Source organism: Onychostoma macrolepis, chromosome 16 (genome assembly GCF_012432095.1).
Source record: "Onychostoma macrolepis isolate SWU-2019 chromosome 16, ASM1243209v1, whole genome shotgun sequence".
In the NCBI taxonomy this organism is placed as follows: domain Eukaryota; kingdom Metazoa; phylum Chordata; class Actinopteri; order Cypriniformes; family Cyprinidae; genus Onychostoma; species Onychostoma macrolepis.
The window spans coordinates 4601558-4624520 of NC_081170.1; the positions used below are offsets into that span (position 1 = coordinate 4601558).

The window sequence follows — 22963 nt, forward strand, 5'->3', positions numbered from 1 at the left end:
TTTTGATCACCTTAGTGAGCATAAGATACTTCTTGTAAAAACATTAAAACATTGAACCAACCCCAAACGTTTGAACGGCATTCAACCATTGAAATTCATATATTATTATTACATATATTATGTGTATTATGATCTACATCTAGCATATGCTATCAATTATTTTTGAAAACTTCTAACCCTGCAGATTGATGCATCATCTATCATGCACAGACTGACTGTTTGGTAGAGGGAGAAGATTCTGTTTTTGTTTGTCTATAGACTAGAGAAAGTAAATGTAATGGTGTATCAATAATTAAATTAAGCCCTTTATTGAGGAGAATGCAGGCTCAAAATGAATCTGTGGAGGTCTGGAAGTTACCCTCAGAACAACATGGCCAATGCAGAGTCATTTAAATTCCCCAACAGCCTCAGCAGAACCTAAAAAGCTATTAAATCCAGTGGGGCCATCATCATTAAGCATCATTAGCATGCTTTTGCCACTGTGGGCTGTTGACATGACGTGTAGATTTTAGACTAGGCCTATAGCCTCTGCCCCACACCCACGGACCACCACAATCCGTTTACTGACCGTCTGATGCACACTGCACACAAAAGACCCCAAATCCCACCCTCAGGCACATGCTCTTTTTACTTTTTGGATGAACAGAATTTTATGACAAAGTCTACACACATTTCCACTCATCTGCCATTTTTAATTGTGTTCTTCGATTTGAACATTTTTTTTTTTCTACGGAGGTTTATTATTGGGGAATGTACTATACGCTCAAAAATAAAGGTTCCAAAGGGGCTTTTTTTTTTTTTTTGCACTGATGCCATTGAAGAACCATTTTTGGTTCCTCAAAGAACCTTTCAGTGAACAGTTATTAAAACAACAACAACTACAACAAAAAAAAAACTTGATTGAAGTTATATGGACACGACTGAATTAAGTTTTAAGTCTAATTAAAAAAAAAAAAAAAAAAACATTAATAAGTCTCTCTATTTTCTAATATTGTCAAATTTATTTTGCGCTAATTCATTGAATGTTTTTTCGTTTTTTCAAAATGAAAATATTGACTTAAGCCAAAAACTAACAGTTTCAAGTCTGTTTAACATGGTGCAATCACTTTTAAAACTGATACAATGGTGTTAAGTCTGAATCTAAATGAATTGTTTAAATAAAGTGAACAGCATCTAAAAATAATTTTTAAAAAGGATGTTAAAACAAAACAGACTGATCTGTCACTTTACTTGTTGGTGTCTTAAAGTTGTGCAATAAGGCTTGAAACTTGTGATTTCAATGCCTTGTTTTGATTTTATTGAACATGTGGTAACAAATCTTGAAGAAGCCAAATGATATATGCTATCTTTACATACACAAATACAAAAAAATCTTGCTCAAGTACACGTGTGCACTAGAATGCTTTCTCGTGGTTTTACCTCCAGCAATATTCAGCAGTTCATTGAGCTCATTTCCTTTTTTTTAACTGAGAATGTAGTCTGTTATGGTTGGTTTATCTCAACTTTACCTTCATTTGTGCTCTTCTGGCTCAATTATCACGCAGAAACAGCACTCTTTAATCTCCGCCAGATATATTGTACGGGGAAACCGCAGGAGTAATGTAACATACGGCTCATCAGTTGACAGATTGTTTGAAGTCTGACAATATTGCTGGAGGAAAAGAGCTGACAACTACTTCATAAAATATTCTTTGAATTACAGTGAAAGAGTCTGTTATTAATAATACAGCAAATGAGCCAGAACGAAAATAAGTGTCAAACTCTGAGTGAATGCCGATGGCATGGTTGCTATGATTCAATATGAGTAAATATTACCTCATACTTCACCTGGTTGTTGAGACAAGGAACGAAACAGGCTACTGGACAGCAAACATAAAAGTTAAGAGGTTTTCTTCCATTTTTTTAGTGTTCATTTTGATTTTAGTGTAATTAGTTTTCATTTAATTTAAGTTAACATTTATTTAACTTTTTAAAAATATTTTAATTAATTTTAGTTTAACATTTATGCATTTGCCAGAAGAAGCTTTTTTATCTGACTTATATTGCATTCAAGGTAAACAATTTATCAGTTCATATAGTAATTTTGTCAATGTGCTTTTGTCATTTTTATGGTTTTGTTTGTTTTATATTTCTATTGAGCTTTAATTTATCTATTTACTTAAACATAAGCTTATTTTATTTGTTATTTGCCAAGGCAATTTTAATTTACATTTTACAAGTTAATGTTTCCATTCATGTTTTTCATTTACATTTTATTTTTTCAGCTTTATTTAAATCACCAAAATTTATGATATAGTTTTAGTTTTAGTTGACGATAAAAACACTATTTTTATTTTTGTTGCTTCCTGTAACAAGTGTCACTGGATTTTGCTGGGCATAACCTAGTTAGCTGTCTTGTGAATCAATACGAGTTTGACATGCACATGTTGCAAAACTAGTGATGTGCTACTCTGATAAGCATACAAATGCATAGCACATGTAAATGTCGAGTAAAATATTTAACTTTAACTTCATTGAACATTCACTGAGCTCACTACACTGCATTCTGGTATTGCATACTGCATGATGCTGTTTACATAGGCAGCTCAAAGCTCATATGTTTGGCAACAGAAGCCCTTTTTTTTAAAAAGGAAATACATCAACACTAAAGAGCATGGGTTTGTCAAAGCATTTCACAGACTTTGCTGATATTTATTGAGTGATGAATAGTTTGCATTGACGCTCCAACTGCTTGACAAAGAGGCAAATCTGATGTGAAAATTTGCCAGAACACTTCGCTTGAGTTGACATTCATATTCAGTGGTTGTTTAAGCAGGGATGTTTACACTAGTGCATGTCATTCATTCTCAACCGAATGTTCAACCTATTGCGAAAGTGCATTACATGGTGCCATGAGCACATCAAAACACTGAAACGAGATACAATTAACAAGCAACCACCTGCAATGATATATACTGTGCTGTGTGAACAATCTGTCCTAGATATGAATGACTACATAAGCATATGGAAAGATGTAAAGACAACGTGCCTTTGTGTTATAATCCTCAGAGATCTGGGATGGTCTAGATCTTTCCGTAGATAAAATCTACAGCAGTTTCTTTTGCGCAGTCATCCGTCAATACGGAGGTTTAATTGATGTAGAAATAATCTGACTGTCAAAGGCGTGCTAATACCATCTTCCCTAGTTGCTTACTTATGAGACTTTTTCTACTTATGCAATGAGAATAGCATCATATCAACAGCGCTGAATTCCTAAAGGCTTCATCTAATCTCTATGTGCTGTTTGCAATCGGAGGTTGCAGAATGAACAGGCTGATACACGTAGCGACTCCAATGACAAGACGATGAGGGCCCTGATAGGATCTGAGTCTGTTAGACGTGGTAAAACCACTGTCAACTTTCTGAGCAAGGCAGGAACTATTTTTAAGTTTGCTGAATCAAAGATTGACACGTTGCTTTCACACTTAGAAGCGAGGAGCCTATAAACCTTAAGCACAATATGAGAAGATTCATGCCTATTCTCAACAAGACATGATTTGAAGTTGCTATAAGTCATTTTTGGACTTTACTAAAGCATAAAAATACCATGTTTGCAGACATTTAGGTAGCAGCTTGTTTCTTTTTCCAAAAAACAATGCTAGAGCTAGTTATTCTTCTTTGAAACGTGTGTTCCATGTCGGAATGTCCATTTTTGTTTTGGTCTGTGTGACTCCGCCCACTGCTAGTTTACCCAATAGGATTTCAATAGGTTGCCAGTTAGCAGAAAACACAGTGTATTTCAGCCATGAAAGGCCTTATCTAAAAAGCCTTAAAACATGCATTAAAACACGGATAAATCAACTCAACCACTTAAGCTTGACGCCTTCCTTTGTCATTTTGATCCTTCACCGAATCTGCCATTTCTGTCCGACAAACAAACCAGACAGTTGAGTAGATAAACGTCGGTGGATTTTAACTCGACAAATTGTGTGTATTGACGTCTTTCTGCGATTGCAACAAGATACCTTCTGATGTTCGATTTGAAAGCTGAGACTTTGTTTCATACCTAAAGTAACCTGCTCTGTTTTGTCTGTCGGCACGTTGTCAGTTTTCTTTGCTCCACGATGTATTTTTCACTGCGTGAGAACATGATGTGAGTGCCATGGCTTGTTGGACAACAGTAACAAAGGGGGGAAGATCTTTGTGAAGGGTCAATTACGTTCATTCCGGGTTGCATGTTCTCAATCTGGCAACCAGTGTGAGCGTCAGTTCTGAGGAGGAGGCGGTTAGTTAGGGGTTTGTTCAAATCACTAATGAGCATGTGCTGCAGGGATTATGTATTTTTGAAAGCCAATTCTGGTTCCATCATCTTGAAATCAATATTTAAATGCCTGCAATAAGGTCTATTGTTAACATAAGCTCAAGATGATTTCCCATTTTATTGTACAACATAAAATACATCAGTAATAAAAGGCGGTTGTCAACAAGTGGTTTAGAGGTTGTCAGGGACGTTGAACGTCATCATAGCTTTCACAGCCTCGCTGTATTTATAATCACACCCTTCAAACTTTCAGGGAAGATGTTTTTTTTTTTTTTATAAAAACTGAAAGCGTTTAGTGATGGTGAGGTTGAAGTCATGTGACTGTGGTGTAGTTCATTTATAGCGATTGTATTGCGGCTTCAAAATTTACAAAAGATGTGTTCTTTTGTGAATGATGAACAAAGATTTATCAACTTTTTATTGGTCAGAGAGCAATTTATTTTCTGCAATAACCCAAAAGCTAATGGATAAATCCTATAGGGTTAATATTGAGGGAACCAGCGTGATGCTAACTTCCAGGTTGGTCTAAAAATACGTCATGCTGTATAGTAGCCTATTAGGAATGCTTAGCTTACAAAAACACTCATAACAACAGACTTTTTGTGCAATGCCAATAAAAGGGTGTTTTGAAATGCTACATGCCTAAAAATAGAAAAGAAATGAACTGTTTTCAGCCTTGCTATCAGGCCTGCCAGCCCTGCGGTCTCACGGCAGGCCATGGAGACCATTTATATGCAAATACATCTGACAGTTTCAATGTGTTCACATAATAAAAGACAGACGTTTGATCAAGACGAATTTCAGATCAGAGTGTTTAGGTCTCCAGTTGCGTCTTTTCATCTGACACTCACCTATAAACGCTCAGAACCTCCTCTCTCCATTTCTTATGCTTCGCTCACTTTGAGCTTCATTTAGATTGTGCTGAGATTCACATGTTTATGCTCATCTGAGATCAACAAAATAAATCATATCGATGCATGATATTTACATAAGGTTGCATACACTTGATTAAACCTGATATCTCTTTAATATTTCAGTGTTTCTCCTTGGGCTCCTTCACATGTTTTCTCCTGCAAAAACAAAACAAAACACCAAAGTCAAAAATCAAACATCTCAATATGAACATTTTGCATCTAAATCTCCTAAAACCAAATAATCTGAGCCACATTTTTCACAAAGCTCTCTGAAATGCTACACATTTACTGGAAAATACTACATTTCCCAGTCAGATATTTTCAAATGCATTTCCTTTAGTCATTAAAATGACTCACAATGTACCTTTGTAGGAAAAAGAGTTCCTGTTTCATCTTATTTTTTATATATATAACGTCTCAAATCAAGATTCAAACAATGGCATTTTGACGCTTTTAAATGTGATGTAACGGATCACTACACTGTAAAAAGTGATAAGTTGACTTAACTGATAATTGAATTGTCAAGTTCACTTAACTTTTTTTTTTTTAATTGTTATGTACTTAATAATTTTAAAACAACGGGTTTCCTCAATTCTTTTAAGTTAAGTCAACTTTCACTTTTTACAGTGTAATGCAAACAGCAAAACGGAGCCCGAGTGAAAGGATTGATCATGTTTTCCGTTAGTTATAGCATGAAATAAACATAAACATCAGAGTATTTGTTAAGAATATGAAATACAACCTAATGAAATGTATGATCTCTGATGTAATTGTACAATCAGTGTTTTAACCACAGAAAATGATAATAAATCAGCTTGTGAACCTGCCATTACACAAGAGACTCATTCAATGTCCATAGCTCATTAATTAGAAAGGGTTAGATTGTTAAAATTGTTAAATATATGCATTATATCATAAATGCATTGTATTTAATTTGTAAATAAATCTTGTCATTAAAAAGAAACTTGAAAAATGTTTTAATTCTTTAGAGGCCATTTTTCTCAAAAGCAAGATTAAGTTAAATGATTATCACCATTTAAATGATTATCTCCACAATGAATTGGAGTTGGCTACAAATATACTGTATATAGAAAGCCAGAGACTTTCCCCCCAACTCATTGATGTGCTTCTGCCACAATGACTCAGAATCATGGATCAGGTCACTTAAATGTTTATGTATGGCCTTACTGCAAAGTCAGTTTGACAATATCTTTATTCATGAGTAAACATATGAGATTCAAATTCATGCTGAAGGCAGTGTTTCTGTGCTACCTGGATAATGCACAACAGAGATTTTACATTTAATAGCTAAAAGGCAGACCACATGTCACGGTGATATCTTGCACCTTTTTAAATATGAGATTGTGGACCCTAGGTGGCTCACACATTTTTCAATTGAACCTGAGCCTGTGTGGAATTTCAATTGGATAAAATGGAATCAATTCACCAAGAGTTTTAATTTGCACATTTTGATTAGTCCCATTTCTCAGAGCCGTTCCCAATGAATACAAACCACGTCTGATATGCTAAGCAATGCCATCACCTTTTCTCATTACCATGCCAAACAGACATGAGAGGAGGGCAAAGGGATTGTACACGTCGACCTGTAGCACTTAAGGGTTTTGTTAACTCTGAGGCATACCAAAGGCCCTTTTAGGCGAGCCAGTTCGATTTGTTTCCATTTTGGTCAGCTGTTGTCAAGGCTCTGTCCCAAATGGTGTCCCAAAAACACACTAAATTCTAAAGGAACAGTTCACTAAAAAATGAATTTTTTTTGAAAATGTACTCAGCCCCAGCCCATCCAAGATGTAGATGAGTTTGTTACTTCATCTGAACAGATTTGGAGAAATATAACATTACATCACTTGCTCACCAGTGGATCCTCTGCAGTGAATGGGTGCCGTCAGAATGAGAATCCAAAGAGCTGCTAAAAACATCACAATAATCCACAAGAAATTCACTCCACTCCAATCCTTTAATTAACATCTTGTAAAGTGAAATGCTGCATGTTTGTAAGAAACAAATCCATCATGTCCATCAAATCCATCAACAAACAATGCCTCCTCTAGTGAAGAAATCCATCCAACAACATATTTGTTTAGAACTGTTTTGGCTTGTAAACGGTGCATATTTTCTCAGATTGAGACAAGATGACTTTTTCACTGGAGACAGCAATATTATGGCTAGAGGACTCGTATTTCAGCTGGAAGCAATAATATGAAGTTAAAAATTACGCATTTGTTTCTTTCAGACATGCAGCTTTCCTCATACTTGTGGATTATTGTGATGTTTTTATCAGCTGTTTGGACTCTCATTCTGACGGCACCCATCCACTACAGAGGATCCATTGGTGAGCAATTGATGTAATGCTAAATTCAGATGAAGAATCAGTCCACATCTCATCTTGGATGGCCTGAGGGTGAGTCAATTTTGATCAGTTTTTCATTTTTTTGATGAACTATTCCTTTAATACTGAGAATACAATGCATACTTGATGCACTAATGCATGAAATCAAGCTTGTGTAGCTAGAAGAATCTACATTCACATAGAGTATGTTTTTAGGGCATACACATTTACATGTTTATAACTATTATGCAATTTTCCATTATGGTGTTTCAATAAAGCACTACATTTCTAACGTGACACAGGGCCTTCCACGTTGAAATCTAAAATTGTTTCCTCTGAAAATTCCTGTGTGCCTAGCGATATCTAAATTAGTTTAGTCTCGGTATCAAAGGCGCAGTAGATCAATGGCAGAGAATAGCTTCGGGTCTGTGCGGCGAACGCCCCTTAATCACCTCTCCCAGTTTAAATCAACTTAGCACCATGAAAGAGACTCAGGCCTTTAATGACTAGCCTTTGGTAACTGAGTCAACTCCTTCTTAATAGAAGCCAATCAAGGCCTGCAGCAAACTACACACAAGAAGTGAAATCAATTATTCCTGACTACACATCGATCAATTTAAATATTTGAGGGTTTATATGTTTGACTAATGTTATGAATTTTTCATTTTCTTTTGCTTATTTATGTATAAGGGAAAGCAGTAGAGTTATTTTTTGTTGCAGAATATTTCCAATTTTATAGGCAGAAAAAAATTATATATATATATATATATATATATAATGTTTAATATACATTATATATACATATATATATTTTTTTGCCTATAAAATTACACTCTTAAAAATAAAGAAATAAAGGTGTTTAAAAGGTTCTTCACAGCGATGCCATAGAACTATTTTTGGTTCCACAAAAAAAAAAAAAAAAAAACATTCAGTCAAAGGTTCTTTAAAGAAGCATCTCTTTCTTACCTTATAATCTGAAGAACCTTCTTTCGCCACAAAGAACCTTTTGTAAAAAAGAAGGTTCTTCAGATGTTAAAGGTTCTTTATGGAACCATTTAGACAAAAAAACGTTCTTCTATGGCATCGTGAAGCACCTTTTATTTTTAAGAGTGTAGAGTCAGACCACCAGACCATTATTAATTGGCCTGCATCATTTTATATCATTACTGTCTGTAAATTTACGCATTTGGCAGACGGTTTTTATCCAAAGCATGTGACTACAGTGCATTCAAAAGTACACCTTTTATGAGCACATTATAAAATGTACATCTATTTTATCTGTTCATGCACACAAAAGAAACTGTATATACATATAGGAACTATAGATTCACTCGACTTCCTCTCACTCGTTGCGACTCCTCGCTTCAAACCCAGCATTCGTTTAGTAACACAACACCGCCCTCTGCCAACCGCACAGCGCGCTGTCATTGGGCTCCACTACAGCCACGTCCTGTCAATCACCAGCTAAGCCCCTCCCACCGCCAGCCTCCCCTGCAGCCGCTTCCTGTCAATCACTGGCCAAGCACCGCCCACCGCCAAATTTTGACTGTAAACATCCCGCCGAGAGCGCGCGCCATCTTTGTCGGATTCAATGAGAGGAAACGGTTGCTAACTTCTCTCCGCAGGAGGGGAGAGAATAAACTAGCCGCAATCAACACGGATAACATATTTTGAATGGTACGTTCTCGAAAATGTGTGTTGTTGCGGATAAATGTGCATGTGAAGTGGAATATATTAGCGGGAGGGTGAAATTTGACGCTTGCGTTGCTTATGTGCTGTTGCTAATCAACAGTTGGCTAATGCTAATTGCTAATGATAGCTTTAAAATAATTTGGCTTTGCAGGAATTATTAAAATCAGAAGTATTATTGGTTTCTAACTTTTATTCGTTAATTGTGAACGGGAAAAATAAACTCTGTCATTTATAGCTTATAAGTGGTAACGTTATATTGGCTATTTTAGGTTTAAGTAGCGATGCATGCTAATCTGCAACTTAGCCAAAAGCTTATGGGGAAAATTAACGCAACTCTTTTGCATCTTTATTCAATGCATTTTTCTGTAATTTGCTTGTATTCAACTTTTTAAAGTTTTGCATTGAATAATACGGCGGTTTGGTGGTGTGCAATTTTTTTTTTTCATCGCCTTCATGTTTTAATGTTGGTGTAAAGGCGGGCAATGCTTATAAATGCTGTTAATGTAATACATCTTGACTAGTAACTCAGACTAAGTGTACAATATCTAATGCAAATCGAAACTTGTGTTTTTGGTGCATAAGATTTGACTTTTGCATGTTTGTGCATTTCATTGGCTGGTTATGGATTAATTTGCATTAAAAATTATGCATTCTATGGATCTCATGTATTCTGTATCTCAAAGCCTGTGAATGTTAAATTGCTGCCTAGGTAGGCATGTTCCGGTACTTAGGTTTTGAGACATTACTCTACTCTGAAGTTTTGAACGAATACTCTTGTGACTCCTTCCAGGTGTAGCAGAGAGATCTCGGAGCTTTGACCAGACACCAGGGCAATGTTTTACGCCCACTTTGTCCTCAGTAAACGTGGGCCGCTGGCCAAGATCTGGCTGGCGGCCCATTGGGACAAAAAGCTGACCAAAGCACACGTCTTTGAATGCAACCTGGAGAGCAGCGTGGAAAGCATCATTTCACCAAAGGTGAGCCTGCAGTGCTACTGCTGTTTTGCTTTTGAATGGTGTGTTCCTGCATATGTTAATACTGTTTTGTTACTGTTAAAATAGGTGAAAATGGCTCTGCGTACATCTGGTCATCTTCTCTTGGGTGTGGTGAGGATCTACCACAGAAAAGCCAAATATCTTCTGGCTGATTGTAATGAAGCGTTTATCAAGATAAAAATGGCTTTCCGCCCAGGTAGTGAATCTAAACGAACATTTTAGCGAAATCTATAGATTTCAAAGTCACCTGGCTTTGACTGTCTGTATTTACTAGAATACATTGTGGTTTTTAGGTGTTGTTGATCTGCCAGAAGACAACCGCGAGGCAGCATACAACGCCATCACCTTACCAGAGGAGTTTCACGATTTTGACCAGCCCCTTCCTGATTTGGAGTAAGAAACACTTGTCTTTTATTTCAACACAATATGTGTGGTGTATGTTAAGACACAGACTGTGAATGAAACATTTACGCTATAATCTGTATCAGTTTGCTTGCTGTATAAAACTACACGGTGGTCCTGGAATAAAAAAAAAAAAACTTTGTTGAAATTTTGTAGTTATGCTCCAAGTATTTCTTTGGCTGAGTTTATTTTGCATTTATGATTTATAAATTAAAATCGTCTATTTCAGTGATATAGATGTAGCACAGCAGTTCACCCTGAACCAGAGTCGTGTTGAAGAGATTACCATGAGGGAGGAAGTAGGAAACATCAGCCTCATGGCCGACAATGACTTTGGTAAAAAAATTATTTTTCTTTTTTTTATCATTGTTTCCCCACAGCTCTGAAATATACTTGTGTTGGATGATTTATTGAGTATATTAAACTATAAACTATATTAAAACCTATAATTGTTTCTATTCATAGCTCTATTAAAATCTTATCAAAATAAATAGTATAAAATTTGTATGTTAAATAATGCAATTAGTTTTATATCTGTTAAAGGTATAGTTCACCAAAATATTAAAAACGGCCTGCTTGTAATAAACAAATCCATCATTAAGAAGTTTTTAACTTCAAACCACTGCTTACGATCAAAATATGAGTCCTCTATCCATCATATTGCTTTCTCCAGTGAAAATGTCGCCTTTTTTGAATCGGTAGAGAAATATGCACAGATCAAGCACAATTTTCAAGTGAAAAAACAAACATGCTGGAGGAAGCGTTATAGATTATGGACTGGTATTTTGGCCAGAAGCAATAGCTTGAATTTACAATGCCTAATGATGGATTTGTGTCTTACTAACACACAGCTTTTCACTTCACAAGATGTTAATTGATGGACTGGAGTCATGTGGATTATTGTAATGCTTTTATCAGCTGTTTGAACTACAGATGAGTCACCAGATATACTTGGGTGGCCCATCTAACACTACTTATGCTAGCGACTCATGTGATCCATGTATGTATCCACTTCATGCTGGTAATGTCGTCATAGGTGACTTCGGCATGGATGATCGTGAGATGATGAGGGAGGAGAATGCTTTTGAGGTGGACATCATCCATGGATCCTCTGCCTCCACCCTGCTTCTGGAAGCTGAGCCTGAGCCTGGTCCCGCTCACCTCCCTGACAAATCGACCAACCTTGGCTATGACGACTTTGGAGATAACAACCTGGAAAGCACTGATGGTGGAATTCTGAGTAAGTTCCAATTTGATTTGACCTGTATATTGTTCATATGATGATGTGATACTAAACCTGGTATCTGCTCAATTTTAGTGGATAAGATTCTGAGCAATGAGGATGGTGGTGGTATATTTGATGATCCTCCAGCTATCACTGACAGTGTGATGATGCCTCAAAACCATGGCGATGATGACGACGACTTCGATGCTTTTTCTCGTAAGTAAATCCTACAAAATTTCTCAGCTGTTGCTTGTCTCAATGAAATAACTAGAAATGTAGAATATAAAGTAAACATTTTTTTACCACTGAAAATTTCCCTTCCATGTCGAGTTTTGACAGAAATGTATAAACAAAGAATTTTTGTATTCATGTTATTTCCTACATAAAAAAACAACAACTTTATTTGGTGGTTTGTTACATGTAACGTATAACAAGGATATTGTTAAATAGTCTTAGCAAGTATTTTTCTTACTAACAAATCATTTCTTGGTGTCTTACTATTGGATAACTTGAACAAACCTTGCCATGTCAAGAAAAAATATTTTTTTCTGATGCACAATCATGAGGGTGTAAAGTAAGGGGTCTTTTCTGTAATAACGTTTTCTGATGATTTTTTGAGCAAGAAATAAATCTGTATTAATTGCATTTTATGCATTTTTAAACAAATAGTTTGAACTAACGTGTCTGCATTATCATTTCAGCCCCTGCCGGTCCTGACAGTCCAGACTCTGGACCAGTGGAGCCTCTTCCCAACACCACAGACCAGACAGAGCAGACCACTCTGGTGCCCAATGAAGACGAAGCTTTCGCTCTTGAGCCCATCGACATTACTGGTAAAACTGAACAATAAATTTACATTGAATTGATTGATGAAATGCAACCAAGGATGGTTTCAATGGAAAGCCTTGTAGCTTGTTTCAGTGATCTATATTAAGATTGTCTTCAATATAGATTACTAAAACACTTGTGTGTCCTCAGTGAAAGAAACCAAGGCTAAGAGAAAGAGAAAGCTCATTGTCGACAGTCTGAAGGAGTTGGACAGTAAGACTATCCGCGCTCAGTTGAGTGACTACTCTGATATTGTCACCACGCTGGATTTGGCTCCTCCTACTAAGAAGCTGATGATGTGGAAGGAGACTGGAGGTGTGGAGAAGCTGTTCTCGTTGCCTGCACAGCCTCTCTGGAACGGCCGACTGCTGAAGGTGATGGTTTGATCTTACGTCACTGTAATATAACTATGTTAAAGCTCGGCTGAAATAATAGGAAATGTGTGTGTTGTAGATGTTTACTCGCTGCTTGACTCCACTGGTGCCTGATGAGCTGAGGAAGAGGAGGAAGGGAGGAGAGGCCGACAGCCTGGAGGACTTCCTGAAGGAGCTGGAGAACCCAGAAGTGCCCAGAGAGGAGGCACTGGGTCACAGGAGTGAAGTGATTGGTAAGCTCTTGACTTGCTGTTGAGTGGCTACATAAGCACGATTACTGCAGCTTAACATACAGGTTTTCAAACTGGTGTCCACAGGGTCCACAAGTGAGTGGTACGGAGTCTCAGGAAAAGTTAGAGAAAAGGATTGTAAAAATGTGAAAACAAATAAAGAAAACAAGTAAAACTGAATACAAAATATTCAAATAAAAAAATACAAATGTATTTGAAGAAATAGATCTAATAGTACAGTACTATAGTTAATTAGAAAACATAATACAATAGGAAATTACTTCCACGGTGTGGAAGTGTTTTCAAAATGTAAAAAATAAAGATGAGAATTATTTAAAAAAATAATGAATTGAAATATGTAAATAATAAAAAATATTTCAAATACATCTAATATTACAGTACTATAGGGAGTAGAAAACACATAATAATGGATCAAAATATTTTTCCCAAATGATAATTATCTTATAAATTAAGTCTTTATCAGTTATTTTAGTATTGTTGATATATATACTGGTTTTATTTTCTGTTTTATTTTAAAGTTTTAGTTATATTGTTGTGTGTTTGTCATTTTTATTCATTTTTAAATGTCTATATAGTATTTATTAATGTTTTAGTACTTCAACTTAGGCTAAACAAAATTTGTAACTAGCTAAAATATTTTTTGTAATATTATATACATTTAATGTAAAGTAATAAAAACAATTGCATTTTTTTCATGGTTATAGGTAATGTGAATATCCCCATAAGATAGATACATTTAAAAATATAGTTCCCTTTTAAATTTCAGAATGGAGATTGCTTAAATGGGGAAGATCATATTTGGGGGTCCACGGCTAAAAGATTGAAACCCCCTGGCTTAACACTCTTGTGTCACAGTCATTTGAAAGCCTCAAGTGAAAGTCTCCTGCTTGTGCCCTACAGATCAGACCATTATGGAGGAGCCCAGTATGCTGCAGGCTTCCTCTATGGAGGGCAGCAGAACCGCTTTGGACGAGTCCATGATGCCACCTCCATCTCGCCAGCGTGGAGTGAAGCGCAAGTCGCTTGAAAAGGATGCAGCTTTGCCTGTAAGTCAACCAGATAATCATAATGCCTAGTAAAGGTTTTGGAACAAAGCCTAATGGTGCACAATTGTCATTCCAGCCAATGGGAGTGTTGGAACAGACGCTTCAGCCTGTGGATCAGTCGGTCCTTTCCCAACAGCTCGACATGCCCCAGGTGGATCTTCCTCCTGAGGACAGCAACAACCTCTCAAGACTGGTACCGGAGCTGGACCTGTTAGATGACAGGAGCAAGGAGAAAGACAAGGACGACAGTGATGAAGAGGTGAGATGTTTACAGGTGGAAGAAAAGCTCTCATTTTGACTATGCCATTACTATGGAAGCCCATTTCTTTTTTTTTCTCACAATTCTAAGAAAAAAAAAAAGTTAGGATTGTGAGTGAAAAAGTACCAATTGCCTGTTTTTGTGGTGGAAAAAACGTTTTCAGAAAAAATGTCAGAATTCTGAGCGAGTATTAACTCAATTGCAAATACATTGCAGATGTGTTCACTGAATATAAACCTAACAGACCACTCGGATCATTAGGATCGAGTCAGTTATAAATACCAAGGGTTCACACAAAACAAGGGGAGTCTGCTTTTAGTTATTATGCTGGCCGCAGTTGGAATCAGCTTCCAGAAGAGATCAGATGTTCTAAAACATTAGCCACATTTAAAGGCAGGGTAAGTGATTTCTGGTAGCCATTGTTGATATTTGAAATCACCAAAACAAACACGCCCCTACCCCAAAAGGGTCTCGCCCCTATTTTGATAGCTCTGCCCCACACATACGTTTGATACCCAGGCAACGATTGGTTCTGTGAAACAAAGCAAAACCAATGTTACACCATGTCTACACCGGAGCGAGCGGTGCGAGCGGCACAGAAAACTGCTGCCGTGTTCTATTTGTGACATGCTGACACACATTTCAAATGATTTTCAACGGTCGCTTTGTCGCGTCGAGTGTAGACAGACTTCAGCTGTTGCGGCACGTTCGGTGTACCAGGGCCGGCGCCAAGGAGGGGCATTCGCGTGCCGTGCCCCCCCTCTCCCCTCCACGACGAGTTACTGTGCCCCCCACTTTCCTTCCTCTCCCCTCCTTGCTGAACGTGATCGATTTCGAAAGCGAAAGTGAAACCGAACAGCACAGTTCTCCGCTCCTTCAGTTCTCTCCTGCGCTGGAAAGCTGTTCCGATATTTACACGGGTCCTACTTCTTGCTTTATCGTTCCACGGATGTTTTCCTCTTTTGTTTTTTTGTTTTTTATCTTCCATCTCTATCTTTCTGTCGTCGCTCGGCTAATGTCCGTCCTCCTGTGCACTGCGAGCTCTCTCCTCCAAAACATCATGAGGAGACACGCCCCTTACTGCTGATTGGCTACAAGTTTGTTTTGGTACTCTGCCCCGACTCTGCGTTTTTGAAAAATTCCATACCCCACCTTTAAATGCAGACTCAAAACTCATCTGTTTAGCTGTGCATTTGTTGAATGAGCACTGTGCTATGTCCGAACTGACTGCACTGTATTTTCTGTATAGTCATTTTTATTCATTTTAAACATTTTTAAATTCCTTATTTTATTGTTTGTGATTTATTTTTTTTAATGATTATTTTACTTCTATGTAAACCACTTTAAATTACCATTGTGTATGAAATGTGCTATATAAATAAACTTGCCTTGCCTTGCAAAGAAATATTTGCTACATAAATTTGAAACTTTGAACTCGCAATTTGATATTTTTCTTTATATTTCACAATTCTAAGGGGGAAAAAGGTCTAAATTCCAAAAGTTCGTCTTTCATCAAAACAAAACATAATTCTGAATTCATATCTCACAATTCTGAGTTTCTTGCAATTATTGCAAAAAAAAAATTCTTGGAAAAGTAGTCAGAATTCTGAGTTTATCTTTATTTAGAGAATATTGATATTGTGAGAAAAATATCTTAATTATCAGAATTGAGAGAAAAAAAAGAGTTTAGTCAAAATTATTTTTCTTTTTTTTTTTTTTTTATCCTTTTGCGGAAACAAGCTTCCATATGTTACTGACAATTGTTCACTGTGTTTTAATCAACAGGGTGAGGAGGGACAAGGAGACCAGGACCAAGAGGAGCGACGGTGGAACAAGAGAACTCAGCAGATGCTTCACGGTCTTCAGGTTTGTATTTGGACCATATGTTAACTATAAAGATGTTGGAAACAGGTTTCCTCATTCTTCTGTGTTTTGACAGCGTGTGGTGGCTAAAACCGGAGCCCAGTCCATCAGCCTGCTCGAGCTGTGTAGAAACAACAACAAGAAACAGGCTGCGGCCAAGTTTTACAGCTTCCTGGTGCTGAAGAAGCAGCAGGCCATCGAGCTGACGCAGACCGAGCCGTACAGTGACATCGTCGCCACACCAGGACCGCGGTTCCATATTGTATAGATGCATACTCTCTATTTTTTGTTTTGTTTTTAGTAGTTGTATTTAACAGTTTTGTTTTGCTACTGTTGCTTTTTGTACCAGTTTTTGTCCTTTGGGGCCAATTTTAAAGGTTTTGAGTCAAATCCAATAGATCATGAAGACATTGTACCTACATAGGTGTTATTTGTTAGTACATGTTGGACCTCCATATTGTCAAAACCATTGGGATTTTTCAGTTTCACTACTTGTTTTTTTTCTTTTCTGCCATTGTTCTGTTTTAATGTTCCTTCATAAGCTTTATCCCATTAAGTTTTACATTTGTAGTAGAGTTAGTTATGTGTACATTTTAACTTTTTAATAATGTCACAATTGAGAGACAAAGGTTTATTTTTGGAGACCCAAGTGGATTTAATGACACAATAGTTCAGTGTTTTGTATCTCTCTTTTAATGGCAATTATGATTATTAAAGGTTTGTTAAACCCCTACATACAATTGGAATTTTTATGCACTTGTGATTAAATTTTGATATTGATTGAAAAAATGTTTCCTATGTTTCTCTACTATAGTGTACTTGGCACCAATACAAATTTCATCCTAGGTCAGGTTGGGAACCTTTTTTGACTAAACAGCCAATCCCCCCTCTCACACACACACACACACATTTTTGGTTAATGCTTTTTTTCCTATAAGTGCCACAGAATAAAGTTATATAATATATTTCAATATATTTATATGTATTTCAACAATAGTAACTTTATTAGGTCCCAATATTCACATATGTGTAAATACTAAAGTTGAAACAAAATATTTTAATATTAAGTTAAAACTGTTTTACATATACACTAGTCAAAATTTGAACTGGATCAAAACCTTTAATCAAAGTTGTCCTAAAACCAAAATGCGTTCTTGTCTTAGGACAACTTTGATTACATTTTTTTTTATTCACTTCAGATGTTGACTATATAATCTGAAAAAAAAAAAAAAAGTTTAATTAGGTCTATACTTTGCACTACACTAAACTTTATAATTACCTGTGCAATAAAGGACCGTAACCTTTCAGTTTTTAAATACATTCTCATGTCCACTTTAATTTGCTGGTTATAATTAATCCATCTGCAGCCTTACTTCCTGAGGAGTGTGCACACTGTGGTACTATCAATACTGTATCCCACAATGCAATGCTCTTACAAATTTTTTGGACAGGACATTTCTTGCACAAAAAGGTTTATGAAGTCATGAGGCTTGACAACAATATAACATACCACTGTTTCAATGTTGCATAATGTGCATTGATTCACGTGCTAAATGGAAAACCGTAGGCAGTATACAGTATGTAGCCTAGTACTACATTTTAAATACAGCCGTTGCGCTGTTTGTGGTCAATTCATTTATAGCGTGAGCTGCTGCATTATTATGTGATTAATATCACAATGCAGTATTTTTGCTTTTAATTTTAGGACGAAATCGCGAGACTCTTATTTTGCCAATGTAAAAGTCTTCTCGTAAAGACTTCACACAGGAAGTGCTCGGATCGTTCCGGAAAAGCCTCCTCACACGTGCTTCGGCCTTTTCCCTCTTCATCTAACAATGGCCAGCCGCAAAGAATCAGCTGCTTCAGGTTCCAATCCTCTGGATTCCCCGGTGAAACTGATCCAGATCGATGGGCTGGTGAGTGAAGTTTGCTGTGGAGTGAGATTATGTTGAAGTGTGAAGAGACTCGTGTGTTGTGTTCAGCTGTAGGTTGGTAGGGGGAGCTCAGCCTTCACCGTTTACTGTATCAGGAAGCGCGCTGAAAACAGACCGTAGAAATACTGGGGTTTTGTGGTATTAGTTTTGTGGACATGTACCATGGTAATACCAGGACTTTGAACATGCTACTCCCCGAAAGTGTAAAGTGGTGGTACATCCATCTGCTGCCATCACTGTACCATGGTACTGTAGTTACTGTGGTATCTGTTCTTAACTGAAGGAGTACAGTGGATTTTTTTTTTTTTTTGTCAATATACCGTTATACCACCATGGTGTTCTTGGAAGTATTTTAAAGTGCGCGAAATGTCATTACCATGGTATATTTCCAAGTACCATACTACTACTTTTCTACCATTCTTCAAGGTAACGTTACTCAACAGAAAAACATGGCTGTACAGCTGTACATTTTTTAGATATTTTTCTTTAAAATTGATGACATTATGTACTACTACTACCCTCTTCTACTTTAGAAAAGTTTAGGGTTTAAGATTTTATTATATTTAATTGTCGTGTGTATATAAAATTATCTTATAGCCTACTCTTTAAGGCTGCACTTAATGTAAAATCCAAAAAAAAAAAAAAAAGTAATAATGTGGGATGATTTCTGTTTGAAAATATTTTAAAATGTAATTTATTCCAGTGATTTAAAAGCTTATTATCAATGTTGAAAACCGTTGTGCTGCTTTATATTTTTTTTTGTGGAAATGGTGATACGTTTTCAGGATTATGATGAATTAAGAGCTTAAAAGAACAGAATTTATTTGGAAAAAAATATATTTTATAACATTTATAAATGTTATAAATGTATTTACTGTAATTTTGATCAAATTAATGCATCCTTGCAGAATAAAAGCATTTGTCTTACTGACCCCGAACATTTAAATTGTAGTGTACTATAGTTTTATATATTTTTTTTATTTTTCATTTTTTGTTGTACCATTGTAGTGTAATGATATTCTTGGAAGGACTTTTATTTTTTATTTTTAAGGGATAGTTCACTCAAAAATGAAAATTCCGTCATTTACTCATCCTCATATTGTTCCAAACCTGTTTGAATTCCTCTATTCTGCCAAACATAAAAGAAGAGATTTTGCAGAATATTGATTACCAACCACTTTCTGTTTCCCTTTGATTTCCATAGTATTCAGATTATTATTTATTTTTTTCATATGGCTGTCAGTGGCTACTAGCAGCTGTTTGGTTACCAACATTCTGCAAAATATTGAAAATTAATATAGTCTGAGACCAGCACAGTACTTCATTTATTGATTTAAGGCTCATTATGTCCGTCTGGCTGAAATATATGAATATGATCAGCTCAAGTGTTCTTGTGCACAGTGTATGACTTCTGAATGCTAAAACTAACTTTTATCAGAATTGCTGTTCATTTCTTTGTCTAAATTTTTTTTCACAGTGGAAAAGTTGCTTAGTACAACTTTTACAGCAAATTTTCTCATTTGTTATTTCTGTAGGGCTGCAACTGCTGGCCTCGTTTTTCACTTTGCTTTAGGTGCCGTACATTATTTTCCTGGAATTGTTTTTCGAAATCATTCTACACCATTAGCCTGCATTCCCTTATACAGACCAGTGATTCCCGTTAGATAAAGGCTGAAGTCTGAGCACAGAGCTTGTAGTTTGGCATTTGGTCTAAACCCTCCAATTATCATCACGGTAATGCATGCGGACGGTCTGCTGTTTATCTCCTGGTGCGCAGTAGAACTGAAGTGTTTGCTTAATTAAAGAGGTTGTCTGAGTTTGAGGTTGATGCAGTGCTGATGTGTTGTGCACTGCATTATATATCACTGCCAAAAGAGGGCGAAGTTGTCTCGAGAAAGAACACATCCTGTCATGATCTGGTGCAGTTTCGGCATTTTGGACGTAGATTGACCTTGATAGGACAGTCGCTTGCATCTTTCCATTATTTTCATCCATCCTACATTTCAATACCTGTCGTAGTGTTTTCTTATTAGGCACATGGTCAGAGCTGTGCTTTTGTATATAATGAGACTGGATGATTTACATCAGGCACCCTCAAAAAAGCTGCATATTTGAAATATTTTGCGTTATTTCAGATCTTCTTAAACCGTAAAATAGCTTTGTAAGAGGAACACACTGAAATACATGATTCAAATTGCTATTTTACAATCATTTCTCTCAACTGGAGTTCTCAAATCTCATTTGCCTTCAGATGCATTATTGATTCCCTGTGCTAATTGGTTCTCCAGGGCTCGCAAAATCGCTAGCCCGACGTCCCGGGGCTATTATGTTTTTCAGTCGGGCTACCAAAATGTATCACCGCCTGCCCGACGGGCTCCTTAAATACAGATCCCGCGGGTCCTTAAAAACTCTGAAAGTGAGTTGTATCAAAATTAAGGCCATAAAAAGTTTTAAATACGTTAAATGGTATAAGAAATGTCTTAATTATAATTTCAAGAGGTCTTAAAGTTGGGGACGGAAAGACATGAGTCGTGATATGGCAGGATTAAACTTCAAAAGGCAACGATTTTATTGAATAAATATGAGCGCGGCACGTTTCAAGTCAAAACGCGACGCAGATGTCTTTATGTGAATGTATCTGAAGGTAACCGACTGTCCTCAGTAAAGTGTCGTTGGCATTTTAATTTCATTTTACCTATAATTCCTGATAAAGCAGTGTTTATGAGCGCGGAGCTGCTTTGTGTACAGCGTTTCCTGGGAAACCGCAATATTTCAGCGCTCCTAAAGCGCCACCTCGTGGCAGAGAGTGAATCTGCATTTCCAATAAGCCTTTCTTACTGTTTATGGTCAGATCAAAGCAAATATCAACTCATGTTTTTACGCATCAAACACAGAGTTGTAAATGAGAAGGAAACTGATGTGCTTTCTAAAAATCTAAACAATTAAGACAGTAATATTTATACGTTTTAAGTTAACATAATTAATATGCTTTATTTATCCCTTTTCATAAAAACGGTCTATAGCCTGAAACGCTGTTGTATAAGATTTTTGTTTTTGTGAAAACCTGTATCTGAACTGTAAATCATGTAATTTTATGGCTCAAAACTGTATGTTACCAAAGACATTGTCCAACCCCGCTCATTCTGTTTTCATTTTACTTGTGCAGCTCTTAAAATGGGTCATAAATTGCCTTAAATATATTTTTAAAAATTTGTAAATAGTGAAATAAAATTCCTTCCTTCATATTTGTGTATTGAAAATATTTTTGATTGACATTTAAACTCCTATCTGATTTTCTATATTTAAAAATAAATAAATAAAATAAAATAGTAATTTTTTAATTCGGGCTAGTTAAATTAATTTTAAGGCTACCAAAATCTGAAGAGTACCTGCCCGAAGGGCTACCAGGGATTTTGAAATTTTGCGAGCCCTGTTCTCGCTTGTCACATGATTGTTTGAAGTTTAAAAACTGCAGATGAGATTTTCTGAGATTATCTATAATTAATATCAGTGACTTTTGATGACAATTTAAGTTTTTCTTTAATATTTGTGCTAACAATTGTGGTCATTCTTCTATCTTTATCCGATTTTTATCTAAATTGCTCTGTACAGGCATAAAATTACATTTTTGGAACAATATTTTTCTATTTTTATTCTATTAATAACTTCTAAAAAAGTGTCCAAAAAAGTAGGGGAGGAAAAAAGTTAGTTTCTTTAGTTATTACAGTATTTCATCAGTTATGGTTATCAGTACAGATCACTTTTCAATTTTTAAAAAAATATATACATAACTTAAAATTATTTATATATATATATATATATATATATATATATATATATATATATATATATATATATATATAGTTAATATTAATAAGATAATTACAGTAACAACCTTAAATTATCTGTATAGTGTTTTGTATATGTGTATATATATATATATATATATATATATATATATATATATATATATATATATATATATATATATATATATATATATATATATATGTGTGTGTGTATATATTATTTTTTTTTTTAGGTCATTATCTAACATTTCACATTGTCTAAGCTAGTTCTCTTATTAAAAGTGAACTATTAGGCCTTAATTTGAGCTTTTGAGTGCGGCTTTCTCCTCCAGCATTGCAAATCTGAAGTACAAGCTCATTTGTACGCGTGGTGTGAAACTGTTCAATTACGACGTTGTCAAAGGCTGTTCGTTTTGAGAGGCAGTTCGGCATGCCTTGTTTCGTCATTGTTTTATGAAGATGGATCATAGGCCTCGTCGTAGCAGAACGACAATCATCAGGCTACGGTTGCACGTCCTTGCTCGGCTAACTGACAGGGACAGACGTTAACGTCAGCGTGATCCGTGGGGAACACGTTAGCGCGTTTACCTGATTGCCACGAGCGTGTGGATTGCATCACCCTTCAACTGAGGCAAGTTTGAAAGCAAGAAAGCCCACGAACACTCGCAATACGCCGCAGAGAGAATGCTAGTCATTGCAAAACGAAAGCGCCTATCAAAAATAG

General features: G+C 36.1%; 2 protein-coding genes across 2 annotated transcripts in view; both read left to right on the top strand.

Annotated features, from left to right (window-relative positions):
- The first annotated feature begins 9090 nt into the window (after positions 1 to 9090).
- On the top strand, positions 9091 to 16887 carry rad21a (RAD21 cohesin complex component a). The gene is made up of 14 exons (XM_058748150.1): positions 9091 to 9238; positions 10044 to 10230; positions 10315 to 10444; positions 10542 to 10641; positions 10880 to 10986; positions 11687 to 11890; positions 11969 to 12091; positions 12577 to 12708; positions 12854 to 13077; positions 13157 to 13310; positions 14229 to 14374; positions 14451 to 14633; positions 16419 to 16499; positions 16573 to 16887. Exons 2-14 carry the CDS (start codon positions 10087 to 10089, stop codon positions 16762 to 16764), a joined length of 1920 nt encoding a protein of 639 aa, XP_058604133.1. The 5' UTR covers positions 9091 to 9238; positions 10044 to 10086; the 3' UTR covers positions 16765 to 16887.
- Positions 16888 to 18255: 1368 nt separating this feature from the next.
- The window catches only part of eif3ha (eukaryotic translation initiation factor 3, subunit H, a), a 58690-nt gene continuing 53982 nt past the window's right edge, over positions 18256 to 22963 (top strand). The window contains exon 1 of the mRNA XM_058747342.1: positions 18256 to 18412. Coding sequence (XP_058603325.1) covers positions 18332 to 18412 — 81 coding nt within the window. The 5' untranslated portion in view covers positions 18256 to 18331. The remainder of the gene's footprint in view (positions 18413 to 22963) is intronic.